This window comes from Mangifera indica, chromosome 6 (genome assembly GCF_011075055.1).
Source record: "Mangifera indica cultivar Alphonso chromosome 6, CATAS_Mindica_2.1, whole genome shotgun sequence".
In the NCBI taxonomy this organism is placed as follows: Eukaryota; Viridiplantae; Streptophyta; class Magnoliopsida; order Sapindales; family Anacardiaceae; genus Mangifera; species Mangifera indica.
Window position 1 is genome coordinate 3,844,900 of NC_058142.1, and position 24,244 is coordinate 3,869,143.

At 28.5% G+C, this 24,244-nt stretch overlaps 1 protein-coding gene across 2 annotated transcripts; it reads left to right on the plus strand.

Annotated features, from left to right (window-relative positions):
* Positions 1–57: 57 nt before the first annotated feature.
* LOC123218653 (protein PLASTID TRANSCRIPTIONALLY ACTIVE 12, chloroplastic) lies at positions 58–8,083 on the plus strand. 2 transcript variants are annotated; one of them, XM_044640175.1, is made up of 11 exons: positions 58–196; positions 750–821; positions 1,001–1,071; positions 1,893–2,552; positions 3,223–3,335; positions 4,573–4,832; positions 5,529–5,650; positions 6,221–6,289; positions 6,587–6,640; positions 7,172–7,273; positions 7,677–8,083. In XM_044640175.1, exons 2-11 carry the CDS (start codon positions 788–790, stop codon positions 7,776–7,778), a joined length of 1,587 nt encoding a protein of 528 aa, XP_044496110.1. In that variant the 5' UTR covers positions 58–196; positions 750–787; the 3' UTR covers positions 7,779–8,083. The 2 variants fall into 2 exon arrangements, with proteins under 2 accessions (XP_044496110.1, XP_044496111.1); XM_044640176.1 differs by having other exon boundaries at positions 87–196; positions 717–821.
* Positions 8,084–24,244: the final 16,161 nt, after the last annotated feature.

Here is a 24,244-nt window from a genome sequence, read left to right on the forward strand (position 1 = left end):
TTCAAACATGAAGGATTGAGAAATTATTTTATCAAAGTTTGGGTGAAAACGTTATTCGGCCTTTCAGAAACGCATATAAACATGGAAATCGAAATCATCTTATCCATTCTTAAATTTCACTCTCCCTTCTAAAACCCTGAACCCCCAAATTATCAGAGCTTCTCCTCTTCCCTTTTCCTTTCCCTTCTGTAAAACGGTGCGTTCTTCTTCTCTCTCAGGCTTAACTTTACATTTCATTCACATTCAGTCTTATTTATCCTCGAATAGAATTAAAAGAATCAAGTTTAAATTCAACAAGAACAATCCTTTTTTTGTTAATTCTATTATACCAACTTGAGCCAATTTCTTGGTTGAATAATTTCCAGGTCTAATATTTTTCCTGTGTTTCTTTGTTATTAAAGACTAGAAACTGATTGTAAAGTGAAACGTAATTATAAGATTAGTGTTAAGAACATTTTCTAACTGTCTTTAAGCTTTTAATTTCATATATCTAAAGTGATTTTTGGAGAAGCAATTTTTAAGCTCTGACTTTAATTGAATAGTGACATATTACTCGGGATATAAACTGTTTCTAGCGGTATTCGTTAGATGCAGGAAGCACTTAAAATGCTCTTTAATGATGTGCTGCGTATGCTATAAGTACTTTTTTCTGGAGGTGCTTTTGAAAGCATTTGTGGGAATACATGCTAATTTGTTCTTATGTTTCAATTTGGTAGTGATATTTAGCTTTGAAGTATAAGTTTTTGCAGATTTACTTGCTATGTTCTGCTTCTGAGTTTAAGTAAAAATGGCATCCTCATTGGCTACATTGATATATCAAGGTCTGTTTTTATTAATTATATTTACTTTTTATTCAACTTTTAATATATCAAGATAATATTCCCTTTTTAACTCTTTGCTTGCTTTTTAGATAAGATATTGTTACTTCCTAAGTATTGATGAAAACTGAATCTGAATTATTTGTTTATTAATAAGCTTTTCTTATTTTTGGGTGTAACAGCTAGAGGATTGAGAGGTGTTGCATTTCAAGACAATTTCATTTCTAGCAAACCAAATTTCAATCGCTTTCAGGTTTTTCTTTCTTCAGTTTTTTGAATCTTTGATGCTAATAAATATCTTTTTTAATAGTTGTCTTCTGAGTTTTTCTTGTTATGCCATCACAAGATGAAATGAGAAAGCTTAAATACTGTGTCAAGTGATGGTACAAGGCGGAGCTGAATATGGGACCTCTTATACATCCCCATTGCTTCACTCCAGCACAATTACACTTGTGTGATTTACTTTAGTTTTGTGGCCTGCAAAATTGCAATTATTTTCTTTTCATGTGAAGCAATTCCTTCTATAGCTGAGCAAGATTGATACATATGTATCTAGGAAAATGTAGAAAATGAAGGGAAATTGTAATTTTAAATCATATTCAAAATGGTGAAGACTAAAAGAAACAAAAAACAGCTTTCTTTCAAACCCTTACCCCCTAAAAAGAGGCAAAGCATAAACTTGTAATCATTGAAGTCAAATCCAAAAAGCTTGGTTGCTGGCATGCACTTCTAATTTCTGATTGAAACAATAATTAGCACAATATGCGAGATTCTGAGTACTTGGTTTTCTTGGCGGTCAAAAAGGTGTTTGATTAGCTTTCTTCTTTCATTGTTATATTTATACTTTGGGAACAGTTTTTTGTGATTCTTCAACTAATTTGTCAATATTGGGTCCTGCTTCTGTTTGGTTATTGCAAACTTTGAGCCTAGAGGATTAATTACTACTATAGTATCAGAACAATATGTTTGTTACTTAATGATATTATTTAATTCTTCTCTTAGCTTCACTTTTTATATTTTAGCCATTTAGTAGTGTTACTTATGTCTTTTGATAATTTTCTGTAAATGGTACAGACATCATTTGTAGGTTCATTTCCCTCTGGAAAATTGCAAGTTAGTGTTGGTTCGAACAATCCATCAAGGTCTTTACTTCCACGTATAAGGAGTGAGAAGAAGGATGAACCAATTGAATACGTTTCTGTTGAGCGTCCTCCCTACTATAGTTACTTGGACTCAACATCTGGCCAACTTGAGCCAGCTTCTGGTGCCCGTGCAAGTATTCCAGGAGAAGAATACTGGCCAGAAGGCACTGCTAGTCAAGTTAGGGCTGCCAGAGCTCCTGAGCCAACTGGTGAGTCAGCAGGATCACCTTCTTATGGAAAACGGCCTGGAAGTAGGAGGAAGAAGTATAAAACATTTGTTGCTGCTCCTGAATCTTCTGAAGTGAGAGTGGAATCAAGTGAGGCTGTGGTACCTGAAATTTCTGAAGATACAATGGAAGATCCAAAAGACTCCTCATCTGAGTATGTTGTTTATCAGACTGAACCTGTGGGAGAAGAAGAAACTGGGTATGAATTAGACAAGAAGCTTGGACGTCCTCATCCCTTCATTGATCCTGAAAAGAAGAAGCCAATAGAAGGAACACTGTCAAGTGAAGAACTATGGTGGAACTGGAGAAAGCCAGACAATGAACAATGGTCCAGATGGCAAAGAAGGAAGCCTGATGTTGAAACGGTTGGTGGAAGTAATTAATAGTTTTAAACAATGCCATTATGTTCAACTGATAGTCTCCTTGCAAATTTTGGTTTAATTGTGCTTTGTTTCAATGATGGATTGGTGTCACATGGGAGTTAAGAGAGATAGATCTAATTTAATCAGAGTATCTTGCAGCCTATAATACAGTGAGGTTAGATTTCATGTGTGTCATGAAAACCAAATGATTTGGCTGTGTCCATCTTAGCCTGCATATGCTTTGAGGGGGAAGGTTCTGAAGCTTGTGATTTTGGGTGGTTAATTTCCTGAGGAATTTTGGGGTAAAAAATGAAATTGCCATATGTTATGTCATTTATGTGGTTCAACACTGTGCTGTCAGAAATTGGCTGTTATAAAAATGTTTTGTGATAAATGTCAAATGAGAATGGTTTATAAGCTAGCTGGTTCCTTGCCTGAGTGCAATAATTGGAGTTCCTAAAGATCTATAAATTTGCTGCATGTTGGATGATGATGCAGCTGATGCACACAGAAATAGGGTATTCAGTATTTTTTAAGTTTTTGGACTAAACCTATGAGGCCCTGTTCAATGTATATTTGACACATTCATTGATTATTAAGCCCTTGCTCAAATGATAATAAGCTCTTCCATCTTGATTCTGATCTTAACTGTCTTTTTTTTTTTTCGTTCTAGGTTTTTCTCAAAGCGATGGCTGAGACTGGGCAAGTAAAGCTTTATGGTGATGAACCAACATTAACAGAAACTTCTCTTTACAGAGCTAGACGACATCTTTTCAAGGAAGAAAGGTTCTTATGCAAAATAAAAATTTGAATATTTCTTGATTCCAGGCTTTAGGGTTTATTGACATATCCTATGTCTCTCTCTTTCTTCATGGATGCGTATACACAGTTGTTGTCAGTTTAGAAGATTGAGACCAATATACAGAATTCAAGCTTAGAGAAGTTAGACTTTCCCTGAAAACAAAAGAAAAGGTGAAATTGCAGTATCGTGTAGCCTACACCAGTATAAGTAGGAACAAAAGTAAGGTTGTACTAAAATGTTGATAAAAAGAAAGTAATTAGATGTTTCTGCTCTCTATAAGTTGCATCAGTTGTTCATAAGAAAGTATAGTTTGAAAAAAAAAATGCTGCTCATTAGTTAGTGCTGTATGCGTAATATGGAAGTGCCTTAGAAATGCTACATTCTTCAAAAACTTAGCAACTACAAGTTTCAAATAATGTAGCAATCTTCAAAGCCAGCTACAAGTTTATGGTATGCTCAGTATACAACATAATCAAATTGTCCATGTAGATAAAGTGAGCATGTTAAGAGGTAAATGACATTACAATCAGGGACAGACAATATTGCATTGTCCAGGAAGTTTGGGTTGCACCAACACATATGAAGTGTCAAGAAATTGACTAAAGTTAGTTCTCCTATGTATGATAGCATCTTATTGGTGCATGTGTATGAACAAGTGATTAGATTTAGCTTCTGGGCACCAAAACTAAAGAATACAATCGTAACAGTCTAGAGTAACATGATCTCCAATTATTGAATTGTACAAATGGAGTTGAATATAGAGATTGATTAATGTTGTTTACCCAAAGTAGCTGGCTGGAAACTTGACATTTGTTCAATTGTCTAGGATAACCTCTAAAGGAAGTCAATAGTTTTAAGAGCTTAAAATGGACAGATTTGTTTATAGAAAAAATTCTTATCATCTGAAGTAATAAAACCATGTTCAGTAAAAGAATCGCTCAAGTGCTCTGAAAATAATTAAATTTCTAACTCATTGTTACTAATTAATTGGTCTGGCACAGCGTGGTAAATTAAAAGTGGACAAATTGTGATTCCCATATTAATCAAGTTCTCCCAGACAATCGAACATTTTTGTATATTCTTTACAAGCTCATAAACCCTGAAAAGTCAAGAAAATATATAAAAAGATACATTTACGTATTGGCCTCTTCACTATCTTCTGCTTCATTTTTATCATTGTGCAAGCAAATTTATGTAGTAAAGTTTCTGTTCATTTTGTAGACTTAAAGCTGAAAAAGAGAGACTGGAGAAAATAGGACCAATTGCATACTACTCGGAATGGGTAAAAGCATGGAAGAGGGACACTTCGCGCGAAGCTATTCAGCGACATTATGAGGAGACCAGTGAAGATGAAAACATGCAACTAATTGAAATGTTTCGTCATCAAACAGATCGAGAATATCGCATAATGATGGGGACTGATGTTCGTATCAAGAGGGATCCTTTAGCAATGCAAATGAGAGAGGACCAAATAAAGCAAAGTATGTACTGCATGGACTTCTTAGTGCATTATGTCTATTGTCTTTTTTTCTAATTTCATGTTCACTTATAACCCCACCCTTCCTCTCTGATCTAATATTCCTATTTAGGTTCTCACAAGGCTGATATAATACTAGTTAGTTGAATGGCATTTATTTATTTAATTCATATATAATTGTGACCAATACATGTCACCAGAAACATATTTCCAAGAATGAAGAGCACTATGCTGTTCCAGGACTGGTCTGCTTTTAGAAAACTGGATTTGTTATCTGATTAAATTCGGGTTTCTTTGTACCTAATATATGGAAACTGAAGCACACACCAGAGAAATGACATGGAAAACAGCTTTATGTATGATCTATTTGATAACATTCCTGGAAACATGTCATACTATTTCTCTAAACAAGAATACAGAACTGATTTTTGTTAGAAAATTCTTTGAAACATATTGATGTGCCTTTTTATTTCCATTTTGTAATATCTAATGATTTTGTGTGATAACATCCGCCCATGTATTGTATGTCACTTCATAATGATCTTGATGTAGGTATTCTCATTCTCTCATTCTTTCTTCTTATTCAAAATTGAACTAACTTTAAAGATTTGCCATTATTGTTTTGATTCTGTCTCGAAAATGTAAATATATTAATTATGGTTGTCCATAGCATAGTGCTCTGATGGTTTTGCCTTTGCAGTATGGGGTGGAGATCCGGTGTACCCAACTGTGAACTACATTCAAGATCCAGATGAAATAATTGATTACAGGGGTCCAGATTTTCATGAACCAACACCCGATATGCTTGCTTATCTGATGGAGGTTAATTTTTAATCCTTTTAACAGTTGTTTTTTGTTATTATGTTCTCCTTGAGGCACTGCAAAGAGGTTAAAAGGCAGGCAGTTTGGTGATCGTCTATAGTAATATGGTTTCCGTCCATTCATGAAGTCGGATTTTAGTTTTTACTAGGAGACAATTAAACATCGCCTTTGTTCAGTTGTTGTGGTAATATCTCTCAATTTGTAGCATTCATGAGATGATAAAAATTTGTTTTGCTGATTCCAATGATGCTGCAAGAATGTTTGGCTTCAACTAATTATTAGATCTGACCAGTTAGATCTCCAAGGATTAAGCTTGACAAGCATTTGGCTATTTTAGTTCAGTTCGTCATACTTCAATTTTCTTGAAGTTCCTCTTTAGTACTAAGAGTACAAAATATATGATAAACATTTTTGTTTGATGATCTTGTTATAAGTACTTAAAAAAAAAAATTCATCTGACTCATTAATAGTTTGGAGTGCTGCAATACATAGAGAGCATTTAAGTATATGTAATGGCAACTTAATTTTGTTTTAAGTCTTCAAGTGTTGACTTTTGCTTACTTTGATCAGCATGGAAAAATCATATCAAGAGAGGAGCTCAATACGATTCTCTCAAGAGAGAAGCCTGAAGAACTGGAGGTAACAAAACTTTTTGTACTGGCTAGCATATCATGTTTACTAAAAGAAATTTCTTCATATTATCTCCCCGCCTCCTCCACAACCCGGCCCTGCCGCACCCCCCCCCCCCCCCCCCCCCCCCCTCCTCCTTCTCTTCCCCTCTCTCTCTCTGTGTATATATATATAATGATATCAGTTTTAAGCACTTTGAAATGTTAAGAAATTCATTAATGTTGAATCAAATTCTTTTTAGCAAGCATCAGCTTTCCCTAGAACAACTAATTATTGTTAGCTTCTTGATACTTGCTATGGAGATAGATGACAGACATGGATGAAGCGATGGCACGAGCTGTTGACATAGGTGAAAAAGATGTGAGTGCCTTTGACTGGTGTATTTTTGCTGCCTACTGCTTTAATTTTATCCGGAATTGATGTAAATAGACTAGGCTTGGTTTATTTATCTTATGAATTGATTTATCAGAGTTATCTCAAAGTGTGTTTTTTTTCTGTTTTTGCCTTGAGTTGTTTTAGACTTTACTTCCTATTTGATTAGCATTAGGATTTTATTTGGTAAGTATTTGAATAAAGGTTACAATTTTTATTTCTTATAGGCTTGGATTGATTATTTAATCTAAGGATTTGTTTACTCCTTATGGATTATTTTTTTCTTTCTTAGCTCTTCTGATTTTTTTTTCTTTTTAACCTTTCTAATTGATATGGACTTTTTCCCTTACCTGTTGTTCTCTCTAATATATCCTGTCTTAATCTCTCTATATCTACCTGTCTATTTCTCTTGCTGTTCTACTGTCAGAAACTGATAGTTGTCATTCTATAAATTTCCTATTCTAATTATGGTTCTCTTGTGAGTAATTGCTTTTTATTTTGGCCCGCATCTGCAAATAGGAGGAAGGAGAAGATAGTGAGGCTGAAGGTGATGAAGAAGAGGAGAAAATTTCTCGAAATTGGAGTGTCCTGAAAAGTACCCCTCAGCTTCAAAAGTCAAAGGTAATTCTATTTCTTCATCTCGTCACATTTTCATTTGTACCCTAAGCTATGTTGATTATTGTTGATTGATTCTGTAAAATGTAGTTTTGTACGTAAGTCTACATCTCATTTATTTTAATAGGTAGAGGAACAATAATGAGAGCAAGAAAGCTTAACAATGGAAGTGGATAAATGCATTCATTCATTCATTCTTAAGTGCTTATTGTTAAATAATGGGGGATCCAACCAAATTTTAGTTACCCCAATTAAAAATGACTTGAGGCATATCAAAGATGTGAAAAGGGAAAGAAGAAATGTAGACAGCAATAGTTCATTTGCATTTCATATATCAATTCATTTTTCCAATTTTTATTCATTTCAAGGTAATATGTGTAATCAAATTGTGTTATCCTTAAATCTACAGGCTAAGCCCAAAAAGGATGGCCCCATGTCTCTTGACACGGCTATCGAGGATTCGGAGAACTTGACTGATTTTCTTTTAGATTTTGAAGAAGAAGAAGGGTGATGGTTACAGCAAAGACAATTCAACAAATGCTTGAGGTGATAATTAAAGTACATGATTGTCTTTAAAAAAAAATAGACCATCGTTCATGCGAGCAAACCAAGTTCATCAAGTTAGTTGATGGTGCGCAAATTGTCAAGTAGAAAAGGTTAATTATAATTATTATAATGATTTTATGTTACCACTTCTAGGATGGCACCAAGAGGGCTACTGCGTTCATGACACAGATATTCTGCTTGACCTTATGATGCAGGGAATTTATGTTTACTATTATTTTAGTTTTAAAATTAACTTTCTTTATTTATCTATATTATTATTGCTGTGATTGTTATGATCTAGGATAATTATTATGTTAGAATTAGCAATAATTTTTTTCTTTTTTTTTTTAGGATTTTATATTTGTTATGTAATCTAAACCATCCTATAAATTGGGTTGTACATTACGGATTACACATAAGCACAATACAAACAATATAATTTAGATAATTTTAAATTAAAGATAAAATGATGTATTAATTATATGATAATATATTATTTATATATTTAAATTATATATCAAAAATATGAAAACATAACATTGCTCCATTTACAAACATCTTCATCTGTTTTTTCCTATGTAAAATATATTTTACTTAGATTTGGCAACGGTTGCACTGAAACGGTATTCATGTTGTATCGCATTAATGTCTTTAAATCAAAACTAATCCAGTTAATCCAAAAATTGTACTATCAACATGTTCGACTTATTAGATGTTTATTTTTTAAATTTTCTATTAAAACAATGACATCATTACTTTTTCAAAGCAAGAAGAGTTATAAGGCCAAATGGCTATTTCTGACCCAAGTAGGGTGAAATTATAATTTTCACCCGTAAAATTTAAAAAGTTGATTTTTTATCCATCTATCCAAGTTAATTATAAATTTTAACAGTTAAAAAATATCTATATTATTTTATTTAAATATTATAATAAAAGTGTATTGTATGGTGTTAACATTATTTTGTTAAAATCTTACAAAGGTGAATCGATAATTTCTCTGTATAAGAAATATCAAATGATGACTAACATCCATCCAATGTATGATGAAATGATATATTTTCACCTGTATAAGAAATATCAAATGATGACTAACATCCATCCAATGTATGATGAAATGATATATTTTCACCTGTTAATTGAGTTGAAATTTTAAAAATTGGCAGACAATGGACTTAAAATTTAATATATATTGGAGCATTTTTGTTAGTTCACAGTATCTTAGTTATATTGGTTTAACTCTTTGGTTCTTGGATAATTTCATATACCCAAAAAACTGTTATTTTAATTAATAAAGGCCTAATGATCAATTATATTATGTATTCAATTCCAACAACTGATCAAGACTTCCAACTTTTGTAGACCAGGGTTAAAGCCCACATAGTTGTTTCAAGAAAACTTTTCTTCTTTGGGTCAACAAATGGTGGCCCTTTATGAGTTATGGGCAAAAATCCTGTTGAAATCACGAAAGTTGGGATCAAATTTCTAATGGCACCACTTTTAAGGGATTCAATCAATCTGCAGTTAAGTTAATAAATTTTCAATAAAGTGAAAAAAAAAAAATAAATAAAAGGAGATTTAATTTTGTGTGAAATCATTCAATGAAGAAGATATTCTTCTCACATGCAAACCTCAACCACAATTTTCAGCTCATCTCTGACCAACTCTCTCCCAATCACACACAAAAAATTTCTACCCAAATCACATGTTTGGCCATAAGTTACATCACTTTGATAGATTTTTCCAACATCCTCCTTCAAAAAATCTTCATCAATCATTTAAAGAACCTAATATTTTACCCTGAACTTTTTCTTTAGATATTGAATTAACCCAAACAATTATTTTAGGTTAGATTGATTTAAAATTAAAAAGTAAAATAAGTTTAATTTCTAGCTATGGTTTTTGTAATTCTTATTTTGACCCATTTCTGCAGATTTTACTGACTAGAGTAACATCTATTTGAACCTATAGAAGTTTTATTATTAAATTTGTTATGTTAGTAGAAATTGGGGGGGTTTTGGAAAATAAAGTGGTGTTTAATTAATAATAAAAACAAGGTTAAAAAAAAAATTAAAAGGAAAAGAATTAATGGGTATAATTGAAAAACAGTGCTAAAAAAGTTACTAAGAATCCCATGCAAATAGAGATGATTAGAGGTAGTTTAAGCCCATTGATTATGCCTTGAGTAAGATTGTAAGCAAATTTCTACTTTATAATTTATTTATATATTTATTTTGATTCCACAATTGAAAAATCATTAAGTTTTTCTTTTTGTGAGTGGTGACTTCCAGAGGAATTAAATATAAAAATTAAAAATAATTAAAAATAAAAAAGAAATGAAGGGTGAAGTTGTCCCCTCCACCCATCTTCCTTAATTTATTCCACCATGGCCTACACTATCTATCTCCTTCTCTCCCAGATCTCAAAAGTGGTTTCTATTTTTTTCTTTTTTCCAAATTTCCCCACCTCTACACCCTGCTCAAATTCTAATTCATCAAATTATTACCCTTTAATCAAGATTAATTTTATCAAGATCATACTTAAAAATTATTAGATTTATTTATTAAATTGGTCAAGATTCAGCAAACTATCAAAGGATTCCATCACATAAGAGTTATATTCTTAAGAACTAAAAGCTAGAATTTAATAATGTGTTCAATTAAAAATATTTTCATAGTGGGTAGAATTATTTGAAAAGAAAAAAAAAAAACAAAACAAAACTTATTTATTGGAAAAAGAAAACTTTGAAAGTAATTTGTGGGGTGATTTGATGTGTCGAGATGAGAAGTGGTCCCTTGCATAATGCATAGATTCTTAGTTGGACTTCAACTAGGACAATGCAATGTTTGATGATTAGAATGTGGGCTCCTTTTACACAAAATTCATTTATAATAATATACTGTATTTTTAAAATCAGATCGGATCAATAAGTTTAATTGGTTAAATTGTAAGTTATTCAATTTTATAATCTAATCTAGATTATATATAAATATTAATTTATTTAAAATTTAATCAAATTCAATAAATTTGTTAAACTAAAAAACTATTTAAAACCAATAAATTTGAGTTTATATCATACATATTTGAAATTATATTTTATATATTTTATGTTTTAAAAATATCATAAAAGTTTGAAGCTATTCAAAAAATACATAATAATTTAACAATAAACTGAACTAATCGAATTACGAACTAGTGAAAAAACTAGTACAATCATTGATCTAATTTTAAAAACGTTAACATATATATTTATATTTATATATATAAACACATATTTTGACCATTTCTATTACTTATTTTGTATCTTTATGTGACAAAGATTGCCCATTATAATCTTCTATTTAATGCTATAATATAGATGTGAAATCTACAATAAAACGAGGGTTGCCGACCTCATGTTGATTAGTATTATTTGACAACATGGATATTATCAAGAGAGATTGATTAAAAATACAAATTATCAAAATTATATATAGAATGAATGAGTATTTCATCATAAAAGAAGAGACATTTTAAACAACATAATTTAAGAATGAATGAGGTAGTTCCAAACTAGGAATGGATGTTCTAGATGTCTTATACCGGACAACCTTTTTTATTTATTATGTTTTTGCATGGGCAACCTTCTGAAAAAACAAGGAAGTCTTTAGGGATTATTAATATCTTTCCATAACATCATAATTTTGTCAGTTTTTTTTTTTTCTACTTAGAATTTAGAAGACTTTGATACCAACCATCTTTAAGGGAAAAAAAAAATTTAAATACATAACGTGATTTAAAAGAATTATATGATAACAAAAAAATATTTATTTATTATTGTAAAATAATAAAAATAAATGGGAAAAAAAGTTGGAATATAAACCTTGTTGTAGCAATTTGAACTCCTTCAAATGAAAAAATGAGAAAGAATTTCTTATTATTTCCCCAAAACATTCTCTATTGTCAATCAAAAGTGAAAGCAAATAGATGACCTATGGTAAAAATGTCCCAAATCTTTAGGTTGTGGAGTAATTTCTATGCACGTTAACATTATTTTTTTTTTTCTAAGAAAAAATGAATTAGTATTAAAAAAGGAAAAAACTCATGTGCCCATAACAGATACTTAATCACAACTTAAACTTGTTTTGCTAAAAGACATGACAACAGAGAAAAACGAAGACAAGGCTCACAAATACCACAACCTAAAATCTCTTAAACTCTTGTCAAAGCTTCTTAAAGATAGGATTCAAAAAGATGATAAAATAATAATACGGTTATATATTAAAAATTTTATTTTCAAAAGAAACCCTATCATGATTCTTACTCTTAAGAGACATTTTAAAACAACTCTTCGTGGATTAAACCTAAATTCTCCTCTTTATCAGGAAGCAACGCCCCCACCCACCCACTAACTAAATAGGCAATGAAACTTCATATGTGTCATGCCTTGTAAACAAAATGGTTGTTGTTGAGTCTAATAGCAATTCAATTCATTCAATCACCAACATGGATCCTCTTTGTTCAAAATAAATGGATACAAATAGATGAGTTTAAGTGAAGAAAATAGAGTTAGTTGAAAAAGAGTGTTAGTTGAATAATTAATAGTTGATGTAAAGGATTGACTTGAAGAAGAAGAAGAAGAAGAAGATGGGGGCATGGGAGACAGGAGGATATCCTTTATGATTAGAAAGGATTATATTGAAATGATTAGAGAGACAAATTGAATAAAAACAGCACAATTAACATAGCATTAATATGCTTCAAAAATCATGTTCATGTCACCCAAAACATTATCAAGAAAAGATCTAACCGATGCTGCCTTGCTTTCTTGCTTTGCCTCCTCCCTTTGAAAATTAATTATAAACAAAAGTTGAATATATTTATAATTAAATATGAACACCAACACAACATGTTTCTGTCTAGATTTTGGTTTAATGTGATTAATTATTTTCACTAATCATCATTAATTCTCTCTTTCCTTGTCTGTCCATCATGGGCTCCACACCCTTGGTGTCATAAATTCTTTTTGTTATTTTTTAATACTAATAATTAAGCTTGTCTACATATATTATCAATAGATATACTTTCTTAGTACCAAACAAGCAAATTTTCTTTTATAACAAAGAATCATATTCGAATCGAATTATCACATTAGATTAAAAATAATTATATTAAATAAGATAAATTTTAAATCTAGTAAACGATCTCATAACTATTGAATCAAGTAAATCAATAGTTTAATTTTAATACGTTATCAAATAAGATTTGAATTTATATTCTTTTCCACATAAAATTTTTTTTTTGTCACTTGAATTATTTTTGAAGATAAAACAAACAAATCTTAATCGCTATAGATTTAGGGTTTTATCATATGTTTTAATGGAAGATTAAGTGCATCTTTAAAAAGAATGTACATAGAATTAGGGTTTAGGGTTTATATATTTTTTTTTTCGAAAGTTTGTCTTCCAATATAATTTTTTGGGGTACGTTTATTTTCAATATTATTATTGTTGGCTTCATATATATATATATATATATATATATATATATATATATAAAACTGTATTCAAGTATGATCATTTGGTTCAGTTTGGTATTAACTAATAATTAATATAGATTAAGCTAGAAAGAGAATGAATTAATTAAAGGGAATTTCGGAAAATGTTCTAGGGTTTCCTTTCTTTTCTCTTCCTCTTATTGAGGAAAGGTGTCTGCACTGCCTAGCTGATGAAATATTAATTACAACCATTTTTAAATAATTAATTCACTTGCATGCATGGATGTTAGATGTCCACGTATTAACATATTATTACACTTCAAATTTAGTAAAATAAATAAAATAACTATTAAATCTTACTTTTAGGATCTCTGATGTAAATAGAAAATTTCTAAACGTGTCTTAGGAAATAATCTTGTTTTGTTCTGTTTCAAGATTTTACCTTATAAATGAGTAATTATTGTAAATTGTAGAGTAGAATTCTGAAAATAATTAAAATTAGAAAAACGGAAATTCAAACTAATTTGAGTTCAAATATTACAATTAAATGTTTTTAAATTTGAATTAAAATTTTAAAAATATTTGATTCATTAAATTTAAATTTTTTTATATGAATTAGTTAATTAAAATAATATTTTTTGATTAATTCATATCAAATTGATATTATTTAAATTAATTTTTTATTTAATTATGACATCAAACTGAATTTAAAATTCGATTTAAATTAAAACTCCTTAAGCCAATTAAGTTGAAACAATTTTGAGACAAACTCTATGAAGTCAAACTTAAATTTGAATTTAACGATGCTCAAATCAGTACCGACTCATGGGCAGTCCCAGTGATAAAAAGGTTGAGGGAGAGAGAGATTATTGGGAAAAGTGAAGAAAATAAGATGGCCCCCACAAATCTAAGCGGTGAGCTGTTGCTTTCTCTGACATCTCCCTTTTCTCTCTCTTTTAAATTTAATATAACTCAATCTTAGTTGTCCATATCCTCGTTGATATCTTCAGCCGTGTGTGAGCTAGAGAACTTTATTAAAAATTAAATGTTTTTATATTATATATAAAATAGTAAACAAATTTAATTAATATATCATCATTTTAAAAAAATATTTTTTAAAAATTTAAAATACTTCAACTGTAAAAAATAATAATAATAATAATTTTGTAAAACCTCAGCTGTTGCTAGCCTGTTCATGATTCATGAATATTTAAAACCAGCTTCATTTTCTTATTTACATTTATGCCCTCCATTTTTCTTCTTTTTCCAATTCCTGCCATTTAGCCGACTTGTTTGAATTTGTTTTCTTCATTAATTATAAATTTATGGAATTCAATGTTCATGTAATGTAAATGGAACCCACCACGAAGAAAGGTGTAATGTAAGAGCATTGAAATTGATGGGATTTATAAGGGACCCTGTTACATTTCATATCCATATGTAAATTCAATTATTGAATGCCAATAAAATTTTTAACTCAAAATTATTATCTTTTTTTTTTTTTTTGTAACTTTTACCGATGTTACTGGTTAAGATAACTTACATAATTTGTTTGCATGTGTCGGTGCTTCCCTCTTTTTACCTTTTAACTTAAGAGTAATTTACATTTTTCCAACCCAAAGTTTGCTCTCCAAACACTTTTTTTTAACCAACATAAATAATTTTTTTATTTAAAATTAAATATAAATACCATGTTCCCTCTTCAAGTTTAACTTTGTTAATGAAAAATTAACATTAAAAAATAAAGTTATATAATCATAAATTAATAAAAATAAAAAATATAATATTCTAAATATCTCAATTATACAATAAGCTTTTTATTTTATTTTTGTATATATATATATATATTCTGAAATTCCACGGTCAAAAAAGGGTACGAATTAAAAAATGATGGTAATGATAAAAATGGAGCTCCACTTTTGCTTCATGTTGCTCTACTAAAAAGATTGTGATCCTAATTGAAAGTAGATAAGAAAAGCAGTCAACATAGGTAAAGTGGGAAATTAAAAAGATATATAAATATACTGTGTTCTTTAATTCTTATACACTAAATATGTGCTTTTTCAAACCCACTACTCTTTAAGGCAAGAAATTTCAACCCCTCTTTCTTAATATTAGATACCCTATTACCCTATATATAAACTCTATTTTCACACTTCTAAGATACCTTATATAATTAATAAAGTTATATTTATAATTTTATATATAAATAATTATACATCGTTTTATGATTATATATATTATTTTATCTTTATTTTAAAATTATTTAATCATATATGATATGTTACTATTTATATAAATTATTTATACAGATAACATTACTCTTATATAATACAATTTCTTTTAAATTCTTATAAGTGATAAAAGTAAAAACAATAAAATAATTTCATACATCTCCAGGGTTAGCAAATTAATAGAATATTAGAATTTTTAGGATAATTATAAGTTTGATTACTGTATCTAAAATTTATTTATTCGATCAATTTAAGCAAGATTTTCCCATTACCAAAAATAAAATAATTTCATAAACTAGATAACTATCACCCATTGGTATCATATTATCTAGTATCTTAGATCAAACTCATATTCGATTTATGAAAATAAATGGAGCGGTTAATTTTTTCGATATGCATGCGAAACTAAATTTTAGAGAATTTTTACCATATTCAAAACTTTTTTCGTGTGATATATTTTTTCTATATATAGGTATACCAAAAACCAAACTAGACAACTACACAAAAAAAATATATATTTAAATCAAATCATTTCAATCAACATCTTGAATACCAAATCTAACACACAAATCACATAAGCATAGGACTAAAGGTTCTTGTCAATTACGGAACCATTAATCCAATCTTAAATAGTTTTCTTCACTATTAATGTTAATTGAGCACTTAAAAACCAATGTTTGCTAATTTTTAGATGATAAACTCTACCGACAAAATTTTCTTTCTCAAAAACCTGAAAAAAACTTTTTGAAAAGTGATTAGCTATAGAAATAACAGCTTGCACTTTGACTCGAAGATAAACATCTCTTGTCTAAAAAATACAATTTACTAATTGATTTTTTCTTCTGTTTTATCTGTTTATAATAAAAAATTATTATTTTATATTTTAAATGTAATAGATAAGAAAGTTATTTTTTGAATTTTGATATAACCGATATTGTAACCCTTTTCTAAATTTTATAAAAAATAAAGATTATTTAAAGAGAAACAGAAGGGAGAGAAAAGCAAAGAGATTTAGATATCAAATATATAACACTTAGAATCAGATAAAATCATTTAAGTTAGACAATAATATTTTCATAAATCCATTAATTCTCACCAAGACTCTTATATAAAATTGAAACCTTCTTATGATGTTTTTCTTGTAATTTCTATATATGCCTCGTTGGAGTATTCTTCCAAAATCATTAATACCATAATTGTGAACATAAACTTTAAAACAGATGGTAAAACAACATTGAAAAACTACTATATATCCAACTTTCTTTGAATTATTGTATATTACCATGTTGGATATTAAAATTAATTAATTTACTATCAATGTCACGATTGTACTCTATTTTGTGTATATCAATTAGTGACGAAAAATCTCATCAACACTAATTATTCAATTTTTTCATCAAAAAGATATATTATTATACTCATAATATCATTTATTAGAATTCTAATTAACATCTTATAGATTGTAATTAGAATTAGTATTCTATAAACACTTTATCTATGCTTATTAAAGAATAAATATTTAAAAAGTAAATTAATTAGCAAAGTGCAGTGATTATGGTTGTGGGTTTAATTATTGTCTATTCAATTTACTCGTTCAATATGAATAAATATACAGTTAAAAATAAAATTAGAAAGAGGCATGATTTCCACATTTTATTTCGGCAACAAGGTAAAGTTTGGCATATGAGAAGAGAATAAAAAGTGGAAAGTACAAATGCCCAAAGCATCAAGTTATGTAGTGCATTACTCTAACAACTCTATGTCTCTATCCCCCGACGACACTTAACGAATACATCTAATCACTTTCTTTTGTTTTTATTATTAATTTGTGATTAATACCTAACTAAACTATATTGTCAAATTCCATTTTCAAACGCACTTTGCTTTCTTTCAAATTTCAATTAACTTTCCCATTATCATATATTCACATCCGGAGTCCGTTTGGTCTACAGTAAAAAATATTATTTTAGTAATAAATTTTTATTATTTTATTTAATCCGTTTGGTTTAACTTGTATTAATATCTCTACTTTGAAACAAGAAGGATCCATATTGTATTTTATTCTATCATATATTATTCAAATTAAATATTTTATGGATTATACCTTAATGTGACATGTGTCCTAAAAAGATTAGACCTAAGACATTCGTTAACTACAAAATGATCATATTAAGTATGTCCTTTGGTTACTAGAACGAAGAGAAATGTCGTCTATAATCATGATGAGTGATTGATGTGAAACGTTTGTAACGTAATGATTAGAATTAATAGTAGTTGTTTATAATCATCTAATTACTTTCAAGGAATAGTTTAAATAACTAAAATATGTAGATGTCGAGTATAAGAGCATTGATTCAAATCTTTTCCATTACATATCAAAATTAAAGTTTACTCATTCCTCCTTTTACTTGCATCACTAAAGAAAAGAAGAGCATGGAATTCTACCACAAAACTAAATAACTTGTCACAGCCGTAACAAAATTTGTCCTAGCAAAGGAGAATTGTCAAAGAATTTATATTTGGTGATCTTCCTTTATCATATAGAGAAAATCATGTGTCAAAACACCAAAGAAGTCATTTCTTATATAAAGAATAATCTATACCCAATGCAGGTAACTCACCCTTCTCCCTCAAGTTTTCTCCTTCTCAAAGGTAGGTTGAATATTGAGAGGAATGGTAAAAACAGAAATTGGTTATGGATAAGAAAGATTTAACCATGTTTCCAAAATTAATGAGACTCAAGGGTTTGGCTTTTAACCAAACAAGGAACGATGGGAAATTGATAGACCCAAAAGGCATCTCTGGAAAAAATAAAGATTGATAATTTCAAAGTTATGGTTGTTTGTCATATACATTAATTATGAAGGGATGTTCTTCTACATAATTCAGACTCAGAGGGGGGCCTCTTATCCAACTTGTGCCTGCATTGCTTTCTAATTTATCAGGTGTAACTTCGGTTCAGTTTTCTTTAAATATGCTTGCCTCTCTTCCTCCCAGTAAAATCTATAAATACAATATAATTTATACAATCCCATAAATTCTAAGATATATTTTTGGCTTTTTGATTAATAATATCAACGCTTCAATCATTTAGATATATAGATAATATATTATGATATAATTGAATAATTTTGAATTAAAGATAAATTAATATCTTATCATTTAATGATAGATTATTTATATATCTAAATTATGTATTAAAAATATATATATTTAATATTGCTCAATTTTCAAATTCAAGAATAATAAAACTATATGTACATAATTAAATATATAATTGATATATTATCATATAATTGAGTAATTTTAAATTAATAATAAAATAATATCTAATTATATAAAGATATACCAGTTATATATTCAATTATATAATCTTAAAATATGTATGTATAAATAAATAAAATTAAAATCAAGCAAATTCTTCTTGTTTGAAAAAGAAACAAAGCAATTTTCAAAAATTTTTATTTACATAATAAAAATAAAAATGGAATAAATAAATAATTGAAGACAGTGATATGATGCTTGATCCACTTTGTGATAATCAACTTCGTCAGGTGGGGGAAATTTAGTATTTATATGTGTACATGAAGATGCAGATGCAGGCGTGGGGTAACATAATTGCGTGTAGCGTCAGCCTACAGTACGTCTCTGACAGTGACCAATAAAAAAGGTGACGTCAAGTGTCATTATCACTATTATATGATTATGGACCCCACTTTTCCTTAACCAACGGTCAGAATTTGCCTTTGTTTTGTGGTACGTGCGGACCATAAGACTCGCTCATCACCTCATCTTTACTAATCACACACCGTAGGGCCCTACACCTGTCATTTCTTAAAAAGGCTAAAGGCTAAATAGCTATTTCTCACCCAAACGAAATGTGTTACATATTAAGTCTTGACAGTAAATTTTGTTTTATTGCAAATTATTATTATATTTTTTAATATAATAACAAAAATATCTTTATTATTTAATACAAACATCAATAATTAATATATCTTTAATTTTATTTAAATAATAAAAATATCTTTAAAAAATAATATTCAGTTGTCTAATTTATCTTTCAATAATCATAATTATAATTATATTATTTTTATTTTTAACAAATCATAGGAATAATTTGAAAGTCATACAATATTATTCTAAGTGTAGATGCCTTCAGATTTTTAACTCATGGATAAAAGTTAAGCGTATAATTTATTTACTTCAAAAACCCTACATTAGAAGTGATAGAAAACTAGACAATCACATTTGATCTACACATACAAAATTTCAGAATATTACATATGAGAATATAGATATAGTTTAGCGGTCAAACTACTCACTTCGAAATCAACCCTCATTGTACAACTAGAGATATCAACTAGTGGACAATGATTAAATAATTCTCGGCTCAAGAAACAGACAGTGATAAGACGTCTTTGATTCCACAGTTTATAAAAGAGAAAGTTGTCTTGAAAATATTAGAAGAGAGATCTATTTGAATTACATGATATGACATTTTCATAATAGACATCTAACAAAATGTCAACTTCCCTCGTAAGTAAAATGTTATAAACATAAATTCCTCCCGTTTAAATCCAAACCATGAATTGAGGTTCTAAATTAAAAGAATTTCAAATGTAATTTACCTTTCAAAAAACTTATATATAAGGAGAGAAATAGGAGATACACACAAAATGATGAACAACAAGAGAGGACATATAACATAATATCTTGTATCATTCTTCCTTTACACTCAGGTTGGTGTAAACACCGTGGATGTAGGTATATATTCTGGATCATCAAGCTAGACCATGTAAAAAATCACATGTCACGTCTATTTTTTTTTTACCTATCTCTATTTATCATCTCACACACCCACATCAAACTTACCTGAGTCTTATTATATTCAAATCGCTACTAGCGTAACCTACTCTAAGTCTTCATTTGTTGTTTATCTATGCAAAAAGGCAAAGAGTTTTCGAAGTTCAACCTATATGCCAAAAACTAAGGGAAATTGTTGGAAAGTATAAGCATTTTTTGACTAAACTCATTAACCTAAAACTCAACAAGTAACTAGCTAATGACAAACTATTTATGAATGACTAGACATGTTACCTATATGCATATTAACTTAAAATATAAGTATAAATTCCATCAATAAAGGACAATGAGAAAAACTTAACTTGACAATTTAACTTCTCAACATCTATGAGATTATCTACATATTTCATCTCATATCTACAAGGAAAACCTATCATCTCTTATTAACAGGATCATATAAATATCAAATTTTTTATATGATAAAGATAAATATATAGATTTACACTTACATTAGAAATATTTTACAACTATCCACATATAACTCTACCTCTGATCCTATATATGTACAAAGATCAAGCATACGGAGGGGTTAAGAACAATTATTCTTGTATTACACAACCAATTCTTAGTCAAAATTCTTTTAAGAGTCATAAATAACATAATCGTGAACGTAAGGTCTCGTAATAGGTCGAATCATGTCAATAACTTTTATATGTTTATTTCTCACTAGGATAATCTCATGAATTCATAATTATCTTTACTTGTCACATAATCCCACTAATTTCAATTGTTACAATTATTTTTTGCATTTGGCCTAAACTTGTGACTTCTTACTGGTGTACCAAAAACTACATGAACATATTATAATTACTTTGTTATTATATAATCAAAGTTTTTATAATCATTTATTTGTATTCCTTTTTCTATCATCTTATTAGCTCTTTGCATAATAAAATAGTTGTGTTTATTAATCAATAAGATCATCCATATTTTATAGGTATGAATTTTAATTGTATTTTTAACTTAAATTAAGACATAAATTCCTTATCATAGATATTTTGCACTCTAGCGAAAGTAACAAGGAATTCAAAGGTAATTATTTTTTTGAATAATATTATGTATATAATTTTTATGCACAAATAATGATTTGTCATTATATGATTGGATAGTTAAAAATTAAAAATAAAATAATATTTAATTATATGAAAATATATCATTATTTATATATAAAAATTATGTAAATAATTTTATTATATTTTTTTTCCCACCTCCACAAACTCATATACTGTTGGACTGTTTTGAATTCACAACTAAAGTTTTGTGTCAAAATTTTAAATTAAATGATTTCGTCTCCGTTCATATGATATATATGTATAAAAATTTTGATGTGACATAACAATTAATAATAAATTTAAAGTAAAATTTTAATTTAAAATTTGAATAATCCGATCTATTACTTTATTAGCAATATGAGTAATAATAATTATAAGTTGGTATGATATGATATGAGTGTCCAACCATTTAAGTAGTCATAATGAAAAATCATAGAAGCAAAAGCTCTAGGACCCATGAATTAACTGCTTAAAAAATCATAATGCTAGAACTATTCTCTATTATTTAATAATGTTATATCTACGGATAATATATATAATTTTATATATAAATAATAATATATTATTATATAAATAGACAGTTTTAAATTATAAATAAAATAATAATTAATCATATACTAACACATCATTATTTATATATAATTATACATATTATTTTATTGGAAGAATATATATGTTTTTTGTAACCATTCATTATTCAATGGACAATTTAATTTGATTTAAATAAAACTTGGTTATAGCATTAATTGAGGGAAAAGCACTATTTCCCACCCAAATTTTAGCCTACTCTCAAAATTTTACCCACAACAGTTGAAAAACCTAAACACCCACCTATGGACTAATTGTCGTCTAAATTTTCAGTTAAGGGCATAGGTAAAATCGTTATTTTATCTATAAACCTTAAAACTTTAAAATTTTTACATTTCCCTTCTCCAGGTTTTAAAAACTAACACTTTAATCCATCCTCAAAGTTTAAAAAGTTTAGATTTCACCCTTAGGGTTTGCTTCATTCTCTAGCCACTATCATTCCTACCGACGACCGATACTTTCCACCGATCTTCCATATCTGTCTACGAAGGAAGACCCTTCGTCGCTCAGATCTGGATAACACTCCGTCATCTAAATCTAGACGATGAGGGGTCGTTCTTCATAGCTGGAGATGGAAGATTAGTGGAAAGCATCGATCGTCAGTTGGAATGATGGTGACCGGAGAAGGAAGTAAACCCTAGGGGTGAAATTTAAACTTTTCAAATTTTGAGGATGGGTTGAAGTGTTAGTTTTTAAAACTTGGAGGAGAAAATGATAAAAAATTTAAAATTTTAAAGTTTATAGATAAAATGACGATTTTGCCCATATCTCTAACTGAAAATTTGGACTATAGTTAGCCCATGAGTGGGTATTTGAGTTTTTCATCAATCATGAATGTAATAGATTTGGTTAATTTCAGAGGTAAAATTATTATTTAACTATAATATATTAAAATAATAAATCATTTTCTCATTTCTCTCTTTAGTTTAAAAAACTAACAATTCTCTCTATTAAACTTTGAAAAGTTACATTTTTCACCCTAGGGTTTCAATTTCATCCAAACTTCTTCTGCATGGGAGGCCTACATATAATAAAGAAGTTATAGCTTGTCAGGTTTAATAAATATAAATAGTTTTTTAAAGTACGTTATAAAATATAACCCTAAAAATAGTCCACAACCATATTTGATATTTTGAAAGGTTGATTAAGTTAAAAAATGCTTATAGAAAAATTATAAATTTGTGCTTTTTGAAATAGATGTAAGTGTTTCTTTTGTTGAATTTATTATACTTACAAGCTAAAAGAACTTTGTCATATATATCAAAGTCCTCTCGACATAATTTAAAAGTTTCAAAAAAACAAGAGTTGTTCTTATAATAATTACCTTTCAAATTTTACTAGCCAAATTATCTCATAATTGACTTCCATGAAATTTATTTTTACAAGATTTACTTGAAGAAGTCATAAAGAAGAAACTCATTAAACACAAAAATAATGAGCCATGAAGAATAAATATGGGATTAAATGGTGAACCCCATTGTTTAAGTTTAGAATAGAAAAACATATATTAAAAATAATGCAGATTGGGTCTCGTAAAAATTCATAAATTATTGTTTGATAATATAAATAGATGGACCCTTTGGTCCTAATTTTTTAAGGAGGACAGGGCATTTAGTCATGGTGGAGTTAAAAGATCGAGACATTAGGTTTACCTAACTTAACCAAGGACTCTATCTTAATATTTTTTACCAAAATTAAACCAATTATTTATTTATTTGTTTTAGCCCTTCATCCCAATCACTTATTCATTTCCATAATTATAATTTTATTCATTTCTTTTAAACTATGTCAATTTTAAAGTCAATCCACATAAAAAGAGGATGTGCCTAACTTGGCAAAATTGTTACCAAATTTGGCAATGGAAACCTCCTTATCCATGCAAATATTTGACACATTCATGTGAATCATTGCCCATGATTTAGAATTCAAACTAATACCACTCCACTTTGTTCCTCTACATTAATTAATTAATTAATTTATTGTATTTTATTTATTTATGAAGTGGAAATTTAAATAAATTAAGATGCTAGAGAGTGGGTAGCCATTAGTAATTATAGAAGAGTTTGACATGCATGATGTTTATATAAATAGAGTAATATTACATGCATATAATTTAGATATATTGATGATGTATTATTATATAATTATATGTTATTTTATTTTTAATTTAAAATCATCTAATTACATAAAAATACGTTATCTATATATTTAAATTATT

What these genes read in the sequence shown, in the direction of transcription:
- LOC123218653 (XM_044640175.1), top strand. Translation starts at nt 788, where the DNA reads ATGGCATCCTCATTGGCTACATTGATATATCAAG. An exon ending in AGAAGCCTGAAGAACTGGAG is followed by an intron (nt 6,290 to 6,586) that starts GTAACAAAACTT and finishes CTATGGAGATAG; the next exon opens with ATGACAGACATGGATGAAGC. An exon ending in TTGACATAGGTGAAAAAGAT is followed by an intron (nt 6,641 to 7,171) that starts GTGAGTGCCTTT and finishes ATCTGCAAATAG; the next exon opens with GAGGAAGGAGAAGATAGTGA.